The 22,323-nt window shown below is 45.6% G+C and overlaps 1 protein-coding gene across 3 annotated transcripts in view; it reads right to left on the bottom strand.

Moving 5' to 3' along the window:
* The window catches only part of DOCK1 (dedicator of cytokinesis 1), a 526,850-nt gene that overhangs the window by 182,415 nt on the left and 322,112 nt on the right, over nt 1-22,323 (bottom strand). For all 3 annotated transcript variants that reach the window (XM_082673365.1, XM_082673366.1, XM_082673367.1), the window contains exon 29: nt 16,345-16,439. In XM_082673365.1, the coding sequence (XP_082529491.1) occupies nt 16,345-16,439 (95 nt within the window). The remainder of the gene's footprint in view (nt 1-16,344; nt 16,440-22,323) is intronic.

The raw sequence follows: 22,323 nt of genomic DNA, 5'->3' as shown, positions 1-22,323 counted from the left end.
CTGATGACTGAAACGCCTGCAGCTCCTGGAGGCTGAATCGACTCTGTTTTATTTGTTCTGTGTCCCCAGAGCCAGAACAATGCCCGTCCCACAATAAACTATCAGTACACATGCATTGACACAGGAGCAAGAATACAGATACACACCACGATCTAAGCCACATGAAATTTTCTCATTTTATAGGATCATATGCAAAATCACACATCTGTGTCTGAAGATTTCACACTGGGTTAAAGATGCTCACATGTAATTAAGATGAAACCCCATCTTAAGTCTATTTGCAGCATCTTTCCCTCTCCCTATCTCAGTGGGAACACTGTACTTTTTAGAAAAGTCTTCATTCTTAGAGGCACCAAATTCTTTCGCTATTTCCCGGCTTTGTCGTGTTTTTGTTTTTTCTTATATTACAAGATCCCGTGCATCCGCTGCAGGCCAGTTATTTGCTTTACAATATCTTCTAGAATGCCCATTGCAAGCCACTGTGGTCTCCACTTCAGGAATGAGGAAGCTGCAACTCCAGGAATTAATGGAGTCACCAAGGCTGTGTGGCTTCTACGTGAAGGAACTCAGGTCTGAACCGAGAGCCTGAGCCTCGGGCTGGTCCCTCCACAGCTTTGTGGACCACCCACTGCCTCCTGGTTTTGCCTCCTGGAGCATCCGTGTGGCTGAAAGGAGATACGATATCTACCGGAACGGATGTCCATCAGTGCCTCAGATGCAGGAGAGCACGGAAGACACCACATGGGAAGCCAGGGAAGGGATGAAGGCGATGAAAGCTGGAATCTCAGCAAGTGTAAGGACTTGAGGAATGTGAAGGAAAGTAGGGCAGAAACGGGGTAAGACATGCAAACAATGGCGAGAAAGAAGGCGACATAGGTAAGAGGCAGGGAGACCGAATGCCCATGGTTCATAGAATGAAAAATAAAGACAGCCCACGTTGCTTATAGAAGGTGTCCTTTTTGCAAATACAGATTGCCAAACTATAAAGTCTGGGAAACAGCAAACTTGAAAGCCCTGTGCTATTTTCATCCCTTTGTTGAGGATTTCCAGAAGACCAGAGGCATCTTTAGCTACCCATCCCTTCATCTCCACATCCATCCAGTAACAATTCTTTAAATCCCAAATTTGTGTGCAGCTCTGGGCTGCAGAGAGGCTGGGCTGACCCTCTGCGAAGCAAAAGAGCCGTCCTCGAATAGCTCAACTTTGAAGCTGAGGTGGGTATTCCAAAAAGATGAGCTTAGAAATTCAAAGGGAATTAGTTGAAAGAAATAAACACCTGAATGAAGTGAAATGTAGCAATGAGGCGGAACAGGACCCACTTGTCTAGAAGAGACACAGTCATGTGCATATCACCCAATAATAGGACCTAAAGATGGTCTCCTGCTACCTACGGCGCGGCAGCAAGCCCCATGCGCTCCCCAAAGCATCTTCGCACAATCAAGAGTGTAAATAACTAAACTGATGAACGTTCCCTTTTGGGATCAGCAGAATCACTGAGGAGCTGATCGACAGTGTGGTGCTTCCTCGTGGCCCCTTCATCACAGCGATGCCTCGTGACCGTGAGTGCAGAGTCTGCCGTTGCTTCCTAAACCTCACTCCAGCCTCGGGCATTTCCCAGCCCTGGGAGTACATGATCTTGAATTGTCCCTCAGAGAACAAATCAGAAATCCCAGCAAATAAAAAGAGTTTCCCTTGAATCTAAACAAGAATTTTCACTGATCTCAAGACAACCACTACAAAATCTGCCTCTAACTTGGTCACCTGCAGTCTCGGCCAGGTGGTCTTTCACAGTCAGTCCCGCATGTAGCTGACCAGAGGCTGATATGAGGCTACCAGATCCTTCTTCCTCTTCCTCAAGCCCAGAGCCTCCCCACCCCAGCTCTGGAGGACTCACTGGGCTTGACCCTGGGCACAGGGTCAAAGGGTGGGTAGTTAGTGGACCTCAGCACCTTGATGTGGAAGATTATAGCTCCTCCGATAAAGGAGCACTTCTGCGGCCCCAGGGGACCCAGTCACTTTCTTCCAGGAAAGGTTTTTGGCTCCAACACCCCACAGATCTCTAAAGTGTAAACAGAAGCCAGCCCTGAGGGCGATTTTCTTTTCAAAGCGGTACAGATTGCCCTTGGGCAGCCCCCAGGCCTGCAACACAGAGAGCAAACTCTCTTCCGAGGGGCATGGGTTTAGCATCTTTGCAACTTCCGTCATCTGGAGTGGCAGAGGAGATGGGCTTCATCCCATAGGAAGGCCACATACCTCAAGGGATGCAGAGAACAGCTTCCTGGAATCTAAGGGAGGCCGCAGGGCAGGGATGGACCCTGTCCCCATTGCCCTCACTGCCAGGACCAGAGTCAAGGCCAAAGGAAAGGTTGATCCCCTCTGAGGTCGGGGAAGTGGACGTGAACTGCACTTAATACGCAAGGTCATCCCAGCCACACAGGCAGGGTGGGGTCGGGACTCTCTCAGGGCAGGAACACACTGAATCACAAAACGTTGCCTCCTGCGGTCCCGCTGTGGATTTATCTCCATCCACTAAGCGGTATCACGGGCACTGCAGCGAGCTCGATGCAGACAGCTCCCGTGTTGCCTCACCCCAGGCCAGCTCAATTGACAAGGGAGAGAAAGGGGGCCAGAGCTGTGTTAGCTGCTGGCTTTCCAGGCTCCCAAAGCCCCACCCCTGCATCTCACTAATTCAAGAATGATCATCCAATAACACCCATCACGAGGATGGTGAGGACACTCCCTCTGGCCCTGGTGGAGGGTGGCTCTTTGCTGGCCACTGGCATAACCATCGTGAATCCTTCCAGATGGCTGTTAATTCACAGGTGGCTGGGGAGGCAAACCACTGCCCCAAGGCTGTCCGACTAGCAGGGGTGTGTTTGAACCAAAGTCTGTCAAACTCTAAGGCAGGTGTGCTTCTCCATCTACAAAGGGAGCTCCTTACCTGATGCAACCTTAGCAACCTTGATAATAACATTACAGAACTGGGATTCACTTCTCTGTCCTGACTTTCACCCAGGTGATCACGAGTAACAGAGAAGGCTTGTGCCAGCTCTTCGAATCTGACGCTGAGGACATATTCTATGATACAAAACAAAACAAAAGCAATTGCAGCCTCGCCTCTAAGGACCAAGATAAGAAACTTCATAGAAATTAACATCAGAGAAACACGGGCTTCCCCTGAAGAAAGCAAGAGCTCCTTTCACATCAGATGCCACGGATGATGGGACTCACACTGTCCCTCATTTGTCTGGGCGGAGAGACATATTTATGCCTGGGTACCACAGGGTTCCCTCTAGCCCCTTCTTATCCCAACAATCCCAGCTCAATACATGTTTTCTTTCAAGTGTTGTGTTATGTACATGGTTTCTTTAAACTGAAAAACCACGAAAATCTACCTTTGGGGCAGATGATCAATAATTAGCAGGATGTCTGCCTTCTCGCCGTTTTTCTCATTATGAGAAACTCGCTTCATAATGCACTGGATATTGGGGAGCTAAGTTCTAGGAAAGAACACCTAACTATGTGACAAACACTGCTCAGAAATGCCAGGCCCCCCAAAATTACATGCAAACCATGTTTACCTCCAAGCATATCTCATAAAAGAGAAACACTCATTCCCTCTAAATCAAGCTTAATTCGTAGGTTTAATATCAAAAATAAAGAAATCTATCCAATATGCAGCGTCTTTTCATATTCCATTTCCAAATCATCTGCAGGTTAATAGCTAATTAAAAACACCTTGGACACAATACACTGCAGGATCAGATGGGAATGAGATAGCCATTTACTTTAGTGGAGCAATAACATTCAGCTTGAAGAATCAAATCAGATTCCTGACCCCTTAATCCCAGGGATGTTGGGGAAAGCAGAGAGGCAGACGGCTCCCACATGGCAGGGAAGGGGGACTTGCAAGGAAGGGCCAAAGCTGCCCCCGTCAATGCCTCCACCGCTGCCTAGCCCTCCCCAGCTAGGACAAAGGAGGAATCGTGACAAAGATGTGAAGGATGAAGGTGTGGAAAGGTCCCTGAAGCAAAGCCACCCTGGGAGGTATTAATGGTTCAGCCTCCGTCAAAGGAGCTCAGCCCTATGAAACACCCCCGTCCCCTTTCAACACATACATCCCATCCCACCGAATCACAGGTGAGGAATTCAACCTGATAACTTCAGACTTTCTGGCTCTTGCATGAAACCTCACTAAGGTTTTCCTCTGAACATAAATGAATCAAGAAAGAGAAAGGAGAGATGGAGGGGGCTCCCCTAAACCCCTCTCCCAAACCTCTGCATCCCGAACAGCCCCATGTTAGGGATGCAATGGCAACAGTTCAGAAAAAAATGGGGAAAAGATATCTCTGCCTATGCAAAATGGATTGAAAGCTGAAAAAAGTGGTAAGTGCTAAAAAGCTACCCACGGGTCAGACAGCTGGAGTGCTCCAGGGGTGATTAATATTTATATTCACAAATATTAACATTTAGCACTTTCTATCCCTTCCTAAGATCCTGTGCACCCAAGACATGGAGTCGGCGGACACTGGGTCTTGAGCAGAGAGAAGGGCTCATGGCATCTCTGACACAGCAATGCGGGAAAAGGCTTTGGCTACGGGGCTTTTGTTTGGAACCATTAGAAGCCAATGAAATGAAAAGAGCAAAAGCTGTCAGAGTTCATTTTCTTCCTAAATCCACCAAACTGTAGAATAACAAAATATTTCACTTTTCAATATAATTTGTATTTTCAATTTACTTGCAGCTCTGGGAATCTGACAGGTATGGTATTAAGTAAAACCCTCCTCTGAAGTCTCATTGGAAAGGTTAAGAAGAAACAGCCAGCAGCCAGCAGCTTACAGACCTGCAGTCAGAGGCTGGCTCGTACGTACAAACACGGGTCTCCCTCATACATTTCTGTGGTACATTTAGAACACCTTCAATTAAGGAAATTCATTAGCTAATAGCTAATCACTAGCTAATCATTTGTTTATTGTATACCTACATCTGGAATTATTTCTTTGTGGACCCCAAAATAACAAGGGTAACTGTGTTTCATTCCTGGAAAAGAACCACTACAAGAGTACGTCATGTGTTTTACCAGCCGACTTTGTAACAAGAACATTCCCTATCGACATTCATTCTTTGCAGTCAGGCAATTACTCAGCCACTGTTTGTTCAGCATCTACTATGCGCTGGACAGCGACACCGAACTCCGAGCATCACTGAGGTGATGAGTGATTTCCCACAATGCAGCGTCCAAGGGTCATGCACAAAAGTACAGAATCCCATGAAAATGTACCACATGGCACATAAAAAAAAGCATCTTATATGAGCAAAAACGTATAGAAACCATCACGAACCTAACATTCTGAGTCCATGGAGAAATTATATTAACAGTATTATCATTTCTTTATACACCTGCAAATGTACTACATATGTGAATTTTTTTTAAGTATTCCACTGTCAAGCTGAAGATGGAGATAAAATATTACTCAATTTTATTTCCCATCTTGTGTCTAGAGAAGAACAAGAGCTTGATAAATAATGGCGTAATTCCATGTTCAATCTTCAAGATGATTTCATGTCAAAAACTGCATTTCACGGAGCTTCCATATAGAAAATATGTTAAGCCTCGCTATCTGGATGGTCACCATGCTTGTTAGGACCAACTGACCAGCAGGAAGTCCACTCGCCTTCCTTCTGCAAGAGTCCTCAAAGATTTTTTTAAAATAAAATTTTTCAAATAAAAAATTTTAAGGTCAACCCACAAACACCACTCTTAAGAGGGAGTAAAAAAAAAAAAAGGACTCGGTGAGTAAGAAAAGGTATCAGCAACACACATCCCTGAAACAAGGATGCATGGATAAAAAAGATGTGGTGTATATATACAATAGAATGCTAGCCATGAGAAAGAAGAGAATCCTGTCATTTGTGAAAACATGGATGGACCTTGAAGGCATTATGCGAAGTGAAATAAGTCAGACAGAAAAAGACAGACACTGTATGATCTCACTTGTATGAGGGGTCTAAAACAAAACAAAAACAAAAACCGTAACTCCCCCATAAGGGACACTTGCTAATATCTTCCACCCATGTCCTATGTGCCAGGCACTGGAAGGGCACCCCCGGGATCTAAATTCTCGTCAGTGTGACTTACTCTCACTGTCACCTGAACCCGAGCCACGCCCACAGGGATCTTCTGTGAAGCTGTAGCCCCTGGCAGGGCATCTTGGGGAAAACTGCCTCCAATCCTCCCCCTCTACAGGAAAGCTCAGCCCTGGCATCGTCAGTGGACGGCTGCTATTATCTATGGTAAAGGCTCCTGTCCTTGCTGGGGTCACGCAACAGAGAAGGGTGGCTGAGAAAAGCGGAAACAAAGAAAAGGGGATCACTGAAATGGATGACATATATTTCTATTAGTTACTTAACGTTACCAAGACTCAGTTTTTTCATCCATAAAATGGGGATATAATTGACATGGGGGGGATGATTCTTTGCAGCAGGTGACTCTCGTGTACGTGGAAGGATGTTTAGCAGCACCACTGGATTCTCCCCACAAGGTGCCAGTGGTTCACACTGTGATAACAAATGGTGTCTGGACATTGCCGAATGGCCTCTAGGGGGGAAAAGCGCCCCAGGTTGAGAACCACAGAGCAGATACCTAAGACAATGCTGGCAACACAGCGAGCACTCAGTTATCATGGGCTTCCTCCTCCACCCATTCTAGACTTAAGAGCATGACACCAGAGGGTCTCACACTACACACGCTTTCTGCTAAGCCCCAGGAGCACTGGAGGTAAAATTTTAGGGTGGAAAGATCTGGAATACGACCTTAATAAATTATATTTCGTCCATTTTGTTTTGCATTGAGAGCAGTCTCATGCAGCAGTAGAGAGGGCACTTGGCTTCATTCCTCCTGAAGTGAAGTACATCCTCTAGCATTAAGTGCCGGCAGGATGGCGTCGTCAACACCAGCCGGGAGCTCACAGCAAGGTGTGCACTGGCTCGGAGAATTCTTACAGAATTTGCCCTTTCAAAACTTTCCTCTAAAGCAAGCTTCCCTAAGTAAGAGTCCTGGCTAAGAGTGCTTCATCACTGCCATTCTTTGGAGAGTACTTTGATTTTTCATCTCGGAATTAAATAAAGAGGCCATTTGAATAAGACCCAACTGCATAAAATATCTATGCCATGTGCAATGAATTAGTGGTTATCAACAGCCAGGTAAAATCTGGAATTATCTGTGTTAGTTTTAGGCCAAAAGCTTAATTATTAAGCAAAGAGCAGAAGTATCCATGCCAGAGAATAACTGTATGGAAAATGCTAAAATAACTTATGAAAACGCCATAAAGGATCAACAGAGTTCCAACTAATAGCAAAGCACTGCGCACGTGGGCTCCTCTCCCTGCCGTGGGGTCCCTTCCTAGATGCAAATCAAGAGCTGGCTCAGAATCTCGGTGCTTCACGAGGGCCACCTCTGCCTCGGAAGACGACCTCACGTGTTTCTCCCTGAGACTGGCCAGAAATGTGCTGAGCTGCAGCCCCAGTGGGCCCAATGCGGAAGCAGGCCCGGGCCTCAGTGCCTGCAAACTGGGGTCTGAGCTGCAAAACATCTCCTCTTAGCCCAGTTTCCCTGTAGAGGATTGAGGTTCCAAAAGTGATGTTATGAACTGTATGAGCCAAAGAAAGTGCAGGCGTGCTGAGCACTAGGGAAATTTTCATTCCAGAGTGTTTACATTATCCTGACTTTGAATTCCTGTTTCTTCACTCAAACACTATATATATATTATATATATATATATATATAATATATATATATATATATTTTCCTTTTGGTCCTTAGCTAGTGGGGTTGTGACAGTGTTTACGTCAGCTACTGTATACCGTTTCAAAGGAAAAAATGATACTTAGGTGTGCTTGAAACCGTCAAGTTATTGGATATGCAAAACCTCAAAAGGAACCCAGGTATTTTCAAAAATAAATTAAAAACAACATCAACTAAAATCTCACGCTTCAAAGAAAGGAGAAAAGATGTTGAGAAGAAACAATCCAAGAGTCTCTTGAGCCCCAAATGCTTGACACCCATGCTTTTAACTTGCACAAAGATTTCAACTCCACGCCCTTTCACCGGAGCAGCGTTTCCTGGAAAGGAGGTTGAGTTGGAAACAAAACACGCTGTCCTCCCAGACTCGACCATTAGGTGTCTGTTCTGGCTGTGGCTAGTGCCACAGTACTTAAGGCCGGTCCCCGGAAAGTGGGGACCCCTACCTTCCTCTCTCCCGAAAGCAAATGGTACATTTTCTCTGATCTAAGCCCAAGGCACAGAGCTGGCAAGGACGAAAATTCTTTCACAGCAATGAAACCCAATGGCACTATACCTGCAAACAGCCTACCCTGCAAATCCGCCTTCTGAGCAGCTTCACGACGTCTAAGAAACTGGGCATCTCAAAGATGGAATCCCTTTCTAAGTCTTAAGGACCCTTCCTATCATGACTATATGTCAAATTAATTTTGGCAGGAACAGCCATGAGCTTGCCTTCCTGGATGCTGATACATCTGATGAATAATACTTACCAGTGGGGAAAATGCCATATTTTACAGGAGAAAAATAGCTAAGTTACAAAAATATGCATGGAAAATTGACCCAATGGAAGGAGCCATATGTGGCTGTTAAGTGTGTAAATATGTGTTGTATGCATTAGGTTGGTGGAAACATAATGCACTGTGTTGATGGATTGAGGAAAACACTCCCTGGTCCAAAAATGCCTGAATGACAGGTGAGAGAAGAGGAGTAGAAATCAGCCAACACTGCCATGCAAAGACAATCGAGAACGCAGACTGTGCTCCCATCACCTGGGACTGTTTGGCCTTCAAACGGCCATGATCAAAAAACGAGTAACACCCAGACATGTGACATCAATAGCAGTATGATCTCATCAATTCCAGGCTGGGAAGAACTGTCAGGGTTTCAAAGTACACATTTAAGATGAAACCTTGACTTCAGGTAAACAAACCAGACAATAGTTTAGATGGGTTGGTCTCCAATATTTGAACGGTCAACAACTAGACAAGACTAAATTGGGCAGCTCAGCAAAATCCACTACATTCGAGAAGCTGGTCTTTAGGACAGGTCCAATGATGACCAACTGCTCATGGTCAACATGCTGACCAGTAACATCTTAAGCATCTCAAAATTGAAATAAAAATAATGTCTTCCGTTTTCTGTGGGCACGATTTTGAGTTCTCAACTTACTCCTTCAATGTGATATTCTTTTGCTCAATGTCATATATAAGGATCTCTACCATAAGTTGCCAATCTCCCCTGACAAACAGCAAGAATATTTTTTATCACCCAGTGAGAATTTTGCAAAATCCATTATATTTTCCTTCGTGCTCCGTCTCCCAGGCAGCTTCAAGTATTTTGGCTTCTAAAAAACTTCCAGTTTTCTCTATGGCTTTACATGGTCTATTTGATGCTCACAGTCTATGAATCCTTACTTGTAAAATATACCAAGTTCTGTTATGAATGTGTGTAGGATATTAAAAAACAAATTATAAATATAACCTCCTTAGGCCCCAGCTTAACATGGACAAAACCAAGGAGAACGAGACACAAAATCTACACCAAAGAGGACACTGGAAAATACCGATAATCAGAGTTGTAAACAATGAGAGCTCTGAGGAAGTAAAAATGATGGTTTATTTTTCATCCTAAGAGAAGAGGACACAAGCAACAAGACCTAGGGAGAAGCTCAATCAGGGTAACTGAATTTTTAAAATTCTTCTGCAAGTCTGAAGGGTGGACAAATGTAAGAAAGGTTTTATCCCATGTTCTGCAGTTCACATGAATAAGAAAGTCTAATTCTAAAAATCTGAAAATTATACTCAATCCTGCCCCTGTTTTTACCCCATGGCACACAGTAGAAATGCCTTTTGCAAGTAAATAAAAGTAGTTAATAACAAATGCTTCCTTCAAGGTGAAAAAGGAACTCAGTCAAACCAACAGACTCATTTCCTACCAAGTCACTCCTATGCCTTAAAATTCTAGTCAGGATTATGACTAGACACTCTACTGGGATGAATTCAGGATTATGACTAGACACTCTACTGGGATTATGACACTCTACTGGGATGAATTCAAGCCCTACGACCGGAAGAAAGACATAGAAATGCAACTAAGTGGTCACGTTTGTGTTAACAACCAGAGAGAACTCTAAGACAGCCACAGCATAACTCTTCAACATTAGACTAGGCTACAGATACCACAAACTGTAAACCTGAACGTTTTAGCTGATAGAAGTTCAAGAATGGCGACCAGCACTTATCCGCCAACAAGTGAAGGTCTATGCTTCCAACGCCACCTGAGATCTTAAATGGAGACATAGCATTTGCTTCCCTCTGGGCAGATTAAATAGCACTTCTGGATGCTAACACACAAGCACACGTCTACTATACCCGAACTGTGCTTATCTTTAATGTCACCTTGCCGTCTGACACTAGTACAGCCTACAGCAGGCCATTGCCTGCTGTCAGGCCATTGCCAATCACTTACTATCTTTAATATAGCAACCAAGTGACTACTGTCCTTTGAGATATTCATTATATCCTATAAATCTGATTCCTGATTTACAAGTTGTTGCCTCCAAACTAATGTAAAATGTAACTAAAGACAGCGTCCAAGCCCCACGAACTGAAGAGCAGTCCATCTGCAGAGGCAAGGCTGAACAAGCACACGGGTATTCACGGGCCGCTGAGGCTGATTTTGTCCATTTCTAAGCTGTAGGTGGTAAAACTGCATGTCCAGCTGTGCCATTAAAACTTAGATACAGACTAGGGAAACTTCTGGGAATTACTGCTCATCCCAAGCAGGCAAGGAAACATCGTCTGATGCATGCCGGGAGGAGGAACAGACAACTCTGGCAGCACATAAGATATCAAGCTCTTAAGTCATAGGAGTAAAAAGGGGCAAACAGACAACGACAAAGAAACAGTGTTATATGGTATCTATGTAATTTCTATGGGAAATTATTTTATTAAGATATTAGTGAGATTCTGTCCTAAAAGTTCACAGCAGGACTCCATAAAGCTCAGTAATGGATGCGATCCTCTGTAACAGCATATACTTTGAATGGCTCCAAAAAGCTAAGCAGGGGGCTTCCCTGGTGGCGCAGTGGTTGAGAGTCCGCCTGCCGATGCAGGGGACACGGGTTCGTGCCTCCGTCTGGGAAGATCCCACATGCCGCAGAGCGGCTGGGCCCGTGAACCATGGCCGCTGAGCCTGCGCGTCCGGAGCCTGTGCTCCGCAACGGGAGAGGCCGCAACAGTGAGAGGCCCGCGTACCGGAAAAAAAAAAAAAGCTAAGTAGGAACATCTTGACTTCTGTGCTTAAAATTCACTCAGGTAAGTAGTAAATCTTGCAGAAAAGTTGTGTTTTAAAGACATAAGGATTAAAAACAAAACAAAATACTCTCTTCGGGAAACAGGAGGCATACTCAAGGTAGCAGCGTGGTTTTAGGCTACGGGACTGGCCCTATAACCTCCCAGCTGTGTGTTTTTTGGCAACTTAAGAAACCTTTGTGCCTCAACTTTCCCATCTGTAAAGTGGGCATAAAAACAACAGCTGTCTCAAAGTGCTGCTGAGGGTATTAAGGACATGATGACTTGTAGTCTCCCCCGAGAAGTGCTTGGCACGTGGGAAGCATATGTTTCAGCTCACCCTTAGCCTGAAGATGAAAACACACAACACATCACAAAGAATGCATGTGTTAAATGAAAAAGGAGATAAACTCTGCACTCTGAAACTGGCATTTAAACAAGGATGTTAAAGAAAACTAAAGGGTCACCAACCAGATGTCTTAAGATAGCTTTAAGTGTTACCTAGCTGGCTGCATGGAGGCAGTATCTTCCTCAGCCACCCAACCGATTCAGCTTCTAAAACTCAATATTGTTTATTCAACAGAGGGGGTAGCGTTTTAAGGCAGTAAGATGTAAGAAAGAAAATTACAATGATCACAGCCCCAACTTTTTATTTATTTATTTATTTATTTATTTATTGACTATTTATTTTTGGTTGCGTCGGGTCTTCATTGCTGCGCACGGGTTTTCTCTAGTTGCAGCAAGCGGGGGCTACTCTTCGTTGCAGTGCACGGGCTTCTCATTGCGGTGGCTTCTCTTGTTGCGGAGCACGGGCTCTAGGCATGTGGGCTCAGCAGCTGTGGCACGCGGGCTCTAGAGTGCAGGCTCAGTAGTCATGGCTTGCGGGCTCTAGAACACAGGCTCAGTAGTTGTGGCTCGTGGCCTCTAGAGCGCAGGCTCAGTAGTTGTGACGCACGGGCTTAGTTGCTCTGTGGCATGTGGGATCTACCCCGGACCAGGGATCGAACCCGTGTCCCCTGCATTGGCAAGCGGATTCTTAACCACTGCACCACCAGGGAAGTCCCTCACAGCTCCAACTTTGATCAGAGTCTAAAATGCCTCCTTCATGGCCTGCTCTTCTGTTATTCCCTGTGGCTGGGGACCTTGTGCCTGCAAAGTGTGTCAGCTGTGAGAGGAAGGCGGATTGGCTGCAGCTTCTCAGAGTCAAAATCTCTGCAAATATAAGTGTCTTTAGGGAACTCCCTGGTGGTCCAGTGGTTAGGACTCGGTGCTCTCACTGCAAGGGCCTGGGTTCAATCCCTGGTTGGGGAACTAAAATCCCACAAGCTGCAGTGTAGCAAAAAAAAAAAAAAAAAAAAACAAGGTCTTTACTTGGTATCAACAAACCCACACACACGTACACAGACACATACACACGTGTGCGTGCACACACAACCACACACATGCACAAACGTCCATATACATGCGCATGCACACATACCACACACACACACACACACACACACACACACAGGCATACACAGACACAGCTCCTCCTTGGGATGTTCTGATGGAAGAAATGCTGTCAGCTGGGAGACTTGGCCTCAGAGTACTAGAATTCTTGATGAGATGGCTCCGTACATTTTATGTACAACATAAAAGAAACCACAGGGATTTTACATTCTGAGCGTTTCCTCCTTTATGGAGATGTCTTTTAGGGCTGCAGCCTACGAGCACACTGCCCAAGATAATAGGATAGACTTCCGGCTCCAGACCCTAATTCCATCATCATTGACACAAGACTTTATCCTCAGAAGTCTCCGGCATCTGCCTTTAAGAGGACACAACAAACCAGGGCTTCTGCCTTGCAGAGCTGCCTTTCCTTACAAACAAAGAGCTCTCCTCCCTGTGGCTGAGACGCAAAGGCTTGGGTTGGTGGAGATGCCACGGCACACCTGCATCTCTGTCACGTGGCTGCACCCTGCAGAGTGGCACGTGAGGAGGAATGCAGGGAACGCACAATTCCAGCGAGCACGGGTCAAGCGACATCCTCACCCCGGGAACTACAGAACATCCTGGGAGAAGCTGGACAGGGTCTCTGGAGAAGGAAACTCTGAGGGCTGCGCTCCATGCTTTGAGTCACAGAGTACGTGGCTTTCGCCCACGTGCAGGTCCGGGGTGACGATCAGATACCTCAGTGCTGGCAGGAGAAGGCAGAGGATGCAGTCGCAGGAAGAGGCTATGATGCAACCGTAAGGGTATAACTGAAAACAGACTCTCCATCACCATCAAAATAGCATCAGGGGCTTCCCTGGTGGCGCAGTGGTTGAGAGTCCGCCTGCCGATGCAGGGGACACGGGTTCGTGCCCCGGTCCGGGAAGATCCCACATGCCGCAGAGCGGCTGGGCCCATGAGCCATGGCCGCTGAGCCTGCGCGTCCGGAGCCTGTGCTCCGCAACGGGAGAGGCCACAATAGTGAGAGGCCTGCGTACCGCAAAAAAAAAAAAAAAAAAAAATAGCATCAAAGTAAAGTGTGGCTGCATCCTCCTCAGTGGGGTGACAGTTTACCTCGGTGGGACCCCTGGGACTGGGGTCACCAAGTCACACAACTTCTGAGGACAGATGGCATCTGACATTGCAGGAGCAACCCTCTCTCACCCTTGTCCCCAGGGTATGGAATGCACAGCCTGGGTGCTAGGACACGGCCACTCTGCAGGGGAGATGCAGCACAGGTCAAGTCCACACGCGGGGTCAGGCGTCCACACGCACGCCTCCCGACCACACCCGGGGCCGCCCGGCTGCCTGACTCAGCGGCCGCCTTTAGCTCTACTCAGTCGAGTAACGGAGTCGTGATTTCACCACCGACGTGGCGAGTTTATCTGCCGGGTCTAGTTAAATGCAGAGGCCTCGAGTTATTTCATTGCTAGACGGCAAGGACGGGTCTGTCGTTTTCAGCTACGGCATCCAGCAGAGCAAGGAGAGCCCGAGTCTTCCTGTAGATCCAGGACAGTGGGTTTTGTTTGTTGTTTGTTGAAGATACGCCACTAAAAACATGAACACTGCAGCTCTCTAGACTCATTCTAAATCATCACTCACAAAACTTAATCCCGACAGAGAAGAAAGGAAGAAACTCCTCGTGCTTTAAGTTCCTCACTTTCTGGGTGAGGATTCAGATCCCAAGAGAGAGCAGGTGGAAATGCAAGAGGCCAAGGCCAGGACCCCTGCTGTGAGCGCTGGCCACGTTTACATCTCCAGCTGTGAGAGGCCGCTCCCTCCCGAGCCTCTCCACTTAATTCTCAGATGTTGTCTGATGTGAGGAAGGAGGCTTCAGCCACAGCAACGTATGACTTAAGATGGACAACACTTACTTCGGCTCAGTCCTAGCGGAGGCCTGCTCAGAACCCACAGCTTATGGTACACAGGGCCGATTTCATCTCTGCTGTCCTGGAAAGGAGCATCACCCACAAAAGGCAAAGGGAAAGGCCCTTGCTGCTATGAATTTATCCATAGGGTGGACAAATCATTAAAAAGAGGCTCAGGAAAAACGTAAATGAAAACCACGATGAGACATCGTACACATGTATCAGAAGGGCTAAAATGAAAAACGGTGACAACAGCAAATGCTGACGAGGATGCAGAGAAGCTGGATCTCTCTTACATGGCTCACGGGAACGGAGAATGGCAGAGTCTGGCAGTTTCTTACAAAACTAAACATATGATTACCATGCAATCCAGCATTTGCATCCCAGGTCAGTTGTGTCAGAGAAATGAAGACTTAAGTTCATACAAAAACCTGTACAGGAATGTTCACAGCAGATGTATTTGTAATAGCCCCAAACTGGAAATAGTCTAGACGTCCTTAAACAGTAAAAATGGTTAAACCACCTGTGGCACATCCATACTGGGAACACTAACTCAGCAATGAAAAGGAACAAACCACTGATCCGAGAACCTAAATGAGTCTCCAGGCAATTAGGCAGAGTGAAAGAAAAAAAGTCAATCATCCCAAAAGGTTACAGCCTGTATGATTCCATTTATATAACATTTTTGAAATGACAAAATTTTAGAAATGGAGAACAAATGAGTGGTTGCCAGGGATTAGGGAAGGGGGAGGGTCACAAACGGGGAACCACAGGATCCCCTGTGGTGAAGGCAATGTTCAGTGTTTTCACCGTGAGGGTGGATTTGAGAACACATGCATGTGAAAAAAATTGCAAGACACCAAACACAAACACTAATGAGTACCAGTCAAGCTGGGAAGATCTGAAGAAGATGGGTAAATTGTATCAATGTCAGCTCCCTGGTTGTAGTTTGGGGCTAAGGTTTTACAAAATGTTATCATCAAGGAAAACTGGGTAAATGGTACACAAGATCTCCTGTCTTACTTCTTACCGCAGCACTGACTATGAACCTACAATTATCTCCATAAAAACTGCAAAAAGAAAGAAGCAGAAAAAAGAAGTCAACAGAAATTCCTTCTAGAAACCACATGCGATCGAGAACCCCATGATCTTTGTTGGCGCTTACAGAAATTATAAAACCCAAGTGCTAGAAAATTAACCAACAGCCCTCACGAGAAGATGAACAAGGCACGTGCTTAATAGTTAATACGTGTGATGAAAATGCTCGTGATGCTTTCCAGCTGAAATACGTGAAATGCAGACACATTTCAAAAAACTCCCACAGAGCTGAGAATCGCTTTGGGTAACAAACACACACGGTTCAGATTAGACGGCAAACTGATGCCCTTGCCAAAGGTGAAGGGAAAGGCGGGTCATGTTCGTATCTGTTTTCTCCAGGGGGCAGAGCCCAAGTTCTCAGCCCCAGAGCCTGTGCTGGCATAGGCAAAGCACCCAATCTCCAGGCCCATTTCTCCAAAGAACCATTTGCATCACAGAAGGGGGAGCACCCTGTACAACGTGGGAGACCCCACGGTATCCAAGCAACACCTCCATTCCCACCAGACATGAATCAGGCACCTCATCAAGGAGAGCCTTCCCCCGTACTCACTTATTCTGCATCATGTTCATGATCACCCAGTCGAAAGGGTAGACATTCTTCCCAATGAGGTTCTTAAACATGATGAATGTTTCCATCAGAAAATCCTGAAATAAAAAAGAGAACACTGAAACAACCCACCCAGAAAAAGGTGAAAACCAATGCCCCCTGGAATAATTTTACATTATAAATGACTTTTTTTTTTTTCTTTTAACTGAATGAGAACATACGAAAAAGTAATGAAGATGTATTTCACAGGAGGTATGTATTACACTTCCGCCTTTCTGTTTGCCTGAGCACCACCTCCTGTCCCGGAGAACTTTCCCAAGGACATATTAAAAGATACTCCTTGGGCATATCTAAGAGTCACAAAGAGTCAGTCCCCAAAGGTTACAAATACATAGTCACACTCTTTCTGCTTAAAGAAACCTTTTTAAACAAACGTAACACGCAGGTCATAACTATGTCTTGTATTTACTCTACAGAGATTTTTCATTATGAACAGGGCCCACTGGGTTGAATATGTGGTATTATTATCCTTTCCTTTTTCTTATGTAATTTAACAGCTGAAAGGCTCAAACAGGAACTCCTGACCATCTGCACCTATTCAGCTCCCAGTAAACCATTTGAGCATGTGGTCGCATTCCAGACTCTTTTATGTGGCATCCTCAAATCCACAAGCTCCTCAGTTATACCTCTGTTGTCTCCTAGATGGTCCCTGAATTTCACGAGTGGTGCCCTGCTGCCCCACCTTGCTTCCTGGCCAATCAGACCGCTCCTGGCATCGGGAAGGGTTCCCCTTTCCTAGTGGGTCCACTCTGTGCCTGCCAGAATTAGGAAAATTTCTTGAATCTGACAGTTTAGTGCTTATTCTGAGCTAACCTGAACAAAACAAGCGGTTATCCTGAAAAGCACACATCCCGGTAGCCCGGGATGCATGCTCCCTCAAGATCTGGGTGGGAAGGGGACAGGCAACTGAGAATTCATGTAGGAAAATGAGGTTACAGTCAGAGATGGCCAAATAGAGTGGATGTTTCTCATTTATTTAATCTACTGATTCATAATTAGGTACAATGGCTGTGAAGACCAAGGTGGTGAACAGAATTTATGGAGCCAAGAAAGCAATTCCCAGCACAGAGTTCTACCCAAGAACTTCTTGCAAAGAGACACCAGTTCCATCTGACAGCAGCAGTAAGCCGATGTTCAGAGATGCTTCCTCTGCAACCGAAACAGCAATGCCAGGTTACAGCGAGTCATCTCTGCCTTGGGAGGGGTCTGTCGAGCCTCCTCCCATGAATAAAAACTCAAGGAGCAATCATGATCACCCTTTATACAACAGAGGCCTCCAGTGCAGGAGAGGTTAGGATCCCGGGCAGAGTCAGGAGGGAAAAGTCAGTTCCATGTCCTCCAAACTCTGCCCACAGGAGCCCTGACCAGCAGGGCTTGTGAGCAGGGGTGCTCTAGGTGCCCCCTGACACAAGGAACAGTTTCTCTCCCCAGTTTAATTACTGAAATTCATACTTCACTCCTTAAGTTTCCCCACTTTGTCGAGAGTTTCACATTTTAATGACCAGGTTGTCTACTTTGCCGGCTGAGTGCCGTAATTTAGTCACATCTCTATTTGCATGAAATTGCTGGCTTTCTTGCTGATCACTCCTCAAAGCCTAATAATTGAGATACAGGGTCTGGTTTTTATTATTCTAGAAGAGAAGCATATTTTCCCAATTCCTTTTTTTTTTTTCCCCTCTAGGAAACACAGTCCCGTACTTCATTAGTATGGCTCAGCTGTTAAATGTTGGTACTTTGCTGATCAAACAAAATGCTGCAGATTGTCGGAGATGAGGTTTTGCAAGGCTTCCCTGTCGGTCTGCATAATTTACTAGCCATGGTGGTGGTCCCCACCATGGCATTGGCCTAGAACGGCTGATGAGGCTGAATGGACTATTACAACTGCTATCTCCAAGTCAAAGAGGGGAGTTGGAAGATTCACATGAGATATTTTGTGAAAAGTTCATTTTTTTATAATCAATTCATCCCTGCTACATTTTTAGTTAGATTATTCACAAGATGCTCCATATAATAAGTGGACAGCTCTAACAAGAGCCATCAGTGTATTCCACAGGCAAAATCTTCTTGTAAAACCATCCGCTTCTGTCCATCTCTATACCCACCCACTTGGATAACTGATCATCCTTTTTCACCTGGACTACCAGCGGGGCATCCTAGCCCATCTACCTATGGTCATTCTTGTCTCTCTTGGTCCCCACACTTCACCCAGAGTGACCTTTTCAAATTACAAATCTGATCAGGGCACCAACACTTCCCCCAATCTCCCACTGAACCCACGTCCTCAGGGGCTTCCCAGTGTTCTTAGATTAAAGCCAAAGAGTCTTGATTCTCAGAAGTAGGAAGTCACCATTCTCTTAAGTCAGAGAAATAACTGTTTCAGACAAGGACCATCAATACATGCTAAACTTATCAGATGAAAGATTGCTAGAGGAAGACCTTTGCAATTTTCTGCAGATGCCAAAGTATTACCCAAAGATTACATGATAATCTTCAAGGGGCATGTATCTTCACAACAGAGAGATCTGGTAGTGACTCCCTTTTAACCAAGTGATCAAACCCAGCATCATCAGTAGTGGTCAGCCCAGCATTTCCAGACTCCCAACAGACACACCAGGGAATGCTTAACACCAACTTCTATTCCGCTTGCCAAAAGGGGGAACTTGAATTTTAGATCAAGCTTCCAGTTTGCAGGACATAGGAATTTGCAGAAACAAATCTGCACACGAGGCAGCAATCAAAAATTCCAGGATGGGTGAAAGTCTGCAAAGCTAATGACTTTATCCCTTCAAAACAATAAATAAAAATGAAGTAGAATGTTAAAAAGCAATGCCATGAATGGGAAGGAAAAACAAGGTGATGAACTCATTCTAGAAAAAAGAAGAGATGAATGAGAGAGAACCAAATACAACGTGTGAATCCAGACTAGATGCAGGTTTGAGAAAGCCTATAACGAAATACAACAAAGACTGGGGAGAACTGAGGAGAAATCTGAATACAGACGGTATGAGGAGGTGATTGTTACGTTCTGGAAGGTCATTAAGGCCGTTGACTGTCGTCTCCAACCTTGAGAGATATCTGCTGAACCACTTACATGTTTCTCACACACTTACGGGATTTGGCTACATAGAAAGAGGTCCATGGAGATCCAGGGAAGGCAAATATGGCAAGGTGCTTGCAACTGATGGATTCAGATGACAGGAAGAATGGTTTCCATCGTACTATTCTTTCAGCTTTTCTGTATGTTTGAAATTTTTCAAGATAAATAGAGCAAAGAGCACAAGCAAAATGGAGAGAATCAACATGAGATCAGTGAACTGTATCACCGTCTACATTCTGATTTCGACATTGTTCTATAGTTTTGCAAGATGCCACTATTGGGAGAAACTGGATAAAGAATACAGGGGCGCTCTGCATTGTCTTTTCCAGCTGCATGTGACTACAATTTTCTCAAAATAAAAAGTTTACTCAAAAAATAAATGCCTTAAAAACAATTTTAAATAATTAAGGGAAAAACAGTAAATAAATGATACAGAAACGGAAACCAAACAAGCAGAAAAACACAAAGCCTCTTAGCATGACCAATGGGGTCCTGTGCAGTTGGATGCCCCAGCACCTGTCCGGCTGCACCTCACCCCCAGGACTCTTGCTGCTCTACCACCTACAGTGAGTGCCCTTTCTTCTATTCCTCGATATTCCACAATCCTCTCCTTTGCAAAGAAGGCTTCCTGACCACCCGACTCAGTCCAGTCTGGCTGCTTCACAGGGATCATTCTTTTGGAGCATGGATAGCCTGGGTTATCTGAAGGACTCCCTGATTACCTGTGATATTCTCCACTAGACTGGGGGCCACGAGAGCAAAACCCGTCTGCATTGCCTGCTGTCACCTCCTCCGCCTGTTAACACAAAGTCAGTCTCCAATAAACAGCTATTGAGTGAATTCACTATAAAAGGATTCTGCACCCCCAAACTCATCACCCAGTGGAGACAGTCTTCGATAAGCTTCGTCTACGAGGAATGGTCACAAGAAATAAAGAAACGGATGCTCAGAGCAAGGCTCCTCCTGCTCCTCATGACATTCCCTACACAAGCTTGTGGATCACCCTTCGGTGGCCATTTCACACAGAAATCAAGGCTCTTTAAGACCAGGCCTGCCCAATAGCAGAATGTTTCCCAGGCAAGGACAGTCACCTGGCAAATATTCTTGCTTTCATAATCCCCGTGAGCATCCTCACCACTTTCCATTTGTGAGAAGTCACGCTGGACCACCCCAGCACAGGCTGCTGGTTGACTGGGATGGACAAGGTACAAGGGAAGGGGCAGTGGGCGATAGCCACCAGGTGAGGTCAAGGCAGGTGTCGGGTAGGGGTTCCCAGAAGGTGTTGGGATGGAAGCTGAACGGAGGCAGGAGGGTAATCCAGGAGGAGGACTAAGAGCTAAGAGCTCAGAGCTCTGCCTGACCGGGCTTCCCTACATAACCTACAATTGCACAGGACTGGGAGAGGCCACAGAAAGAGGCGGGGATGCACGGTAGCCTGTGGCTGCCCCTGGGTCCTCCTTGGATATGAGAGGGACCCCACAGCCTGGTTCTTTCAACCTTCGCCGTCCTGTATCCTGCATTCACTCAACCTGTAACCAATAAACGTTACTTCCACCTGCACTGTTCTTGGATACGTCATTATTCACTCAGTCACTCCACAAACATTCCTTTATGGCCACTTAGTGGGAACTTGGGACAAGTGTCAAGAGAACAGGCTCCCCTGGAAGGTCCAGAGTACTCCTCTTCACCTCTGATCTTACTATGGACACTGAGTAAGTTCTCCACCTGTGGTCCTGCTTAAGTAACTGGGACACAAGACAGCTAGCAGCCCCTTCTTCAGGCCAGCATCTCCACCGCAGAAGAACTTAAAGACCCCACATGGCTCACCATCCTAAAGGGACTGTCTCTGTCATGAGAGACTTTTGAGCCAAACGCGTCCACCCTTTTCCTTTCCTGGATTAGCCTTTCAGTTCCATGCTGTGCTCCATCCTTTCACTGTCTTGGGGTCCAAAGGGTCACTTGAGAGACTGTAAAAGTACCAGTTCTGAGGCCTGTGACTTTGGTGTTGATAATAACTGAGATTTTGTATGCGAATGACTCATCCAACCAAACCAGAGCTGAATGTGAAAACCTGAAGAAGCACTTCTTACAAGGAAGTAGTCTTGAGAAAATGGTCTAGGCTCTTCGTACACTGCATTACTAATTAACTTCCAATTATTTAACACAAAACGACCTTTCATTTTTGTGAGCATTTGTCCAAGTAGGAAAATAGTCAAATACCCTCTACGTATAGTTAATAGATAGGAACACACTTTACAAAGTTCTGACAGATTAACAACAATAAAAAAGGTTTACGATCCTTGCAGTATGAATTCATGATATCCAAACCACAAATGCCATTTTATAATGGAAATCCAATTGTCTGCAAATAATTGCTGTTCTGAACTACGGTGTCTAAGGAAGCAAAATCCCTTGGGATATCAGGACCACAACATGCAACAAGTATCTGATGATCTACTCTGTGAAGGAGAGAGGGTACACACTTGGAATTCGGCAAATTAGTCATTTTTAAACACTATTTTGTATAATCGCTTTTCACAATACATTGAAGCTTCCCTATCCACAGCAACACTGAATAATTCAGATTAAATATATATATATGTATTTTTTTGCGGTACGCGGGCCTCTCACTGTTGTGGCCTCTCCCGTTGCAGAGCACAAGCTACGGACGCGCAGGCTCAGCAGCCATGGCTCACGGGTCCAGCCGCTCCGCGGCACGTGGGATCCTCCCGGACCGGGGCACGAACCCGTGTCCCCTGCATCGGCAGGCAGACTCTCAACCACTGCGCCACCAGGGAAGCCCCAGATTAAATATTTTTAACAGT

The sequence above is a fragment of the Grampus griseus genome (genome assembly GCF_964374135.1).
Source record: "Grampus griseus genome assembly, chromosome: 16".
Lineage (NCBI taxonomy): Eukaryota > Metazoa > Chordata > Mammalia > Artiodactyla > Delphinidae > Grampus > Grampus griseus.
Note: the sequence above shows the minus strand (reverse complement) of the source record. Positions and strands in the feature narration are given on the sequence as shown.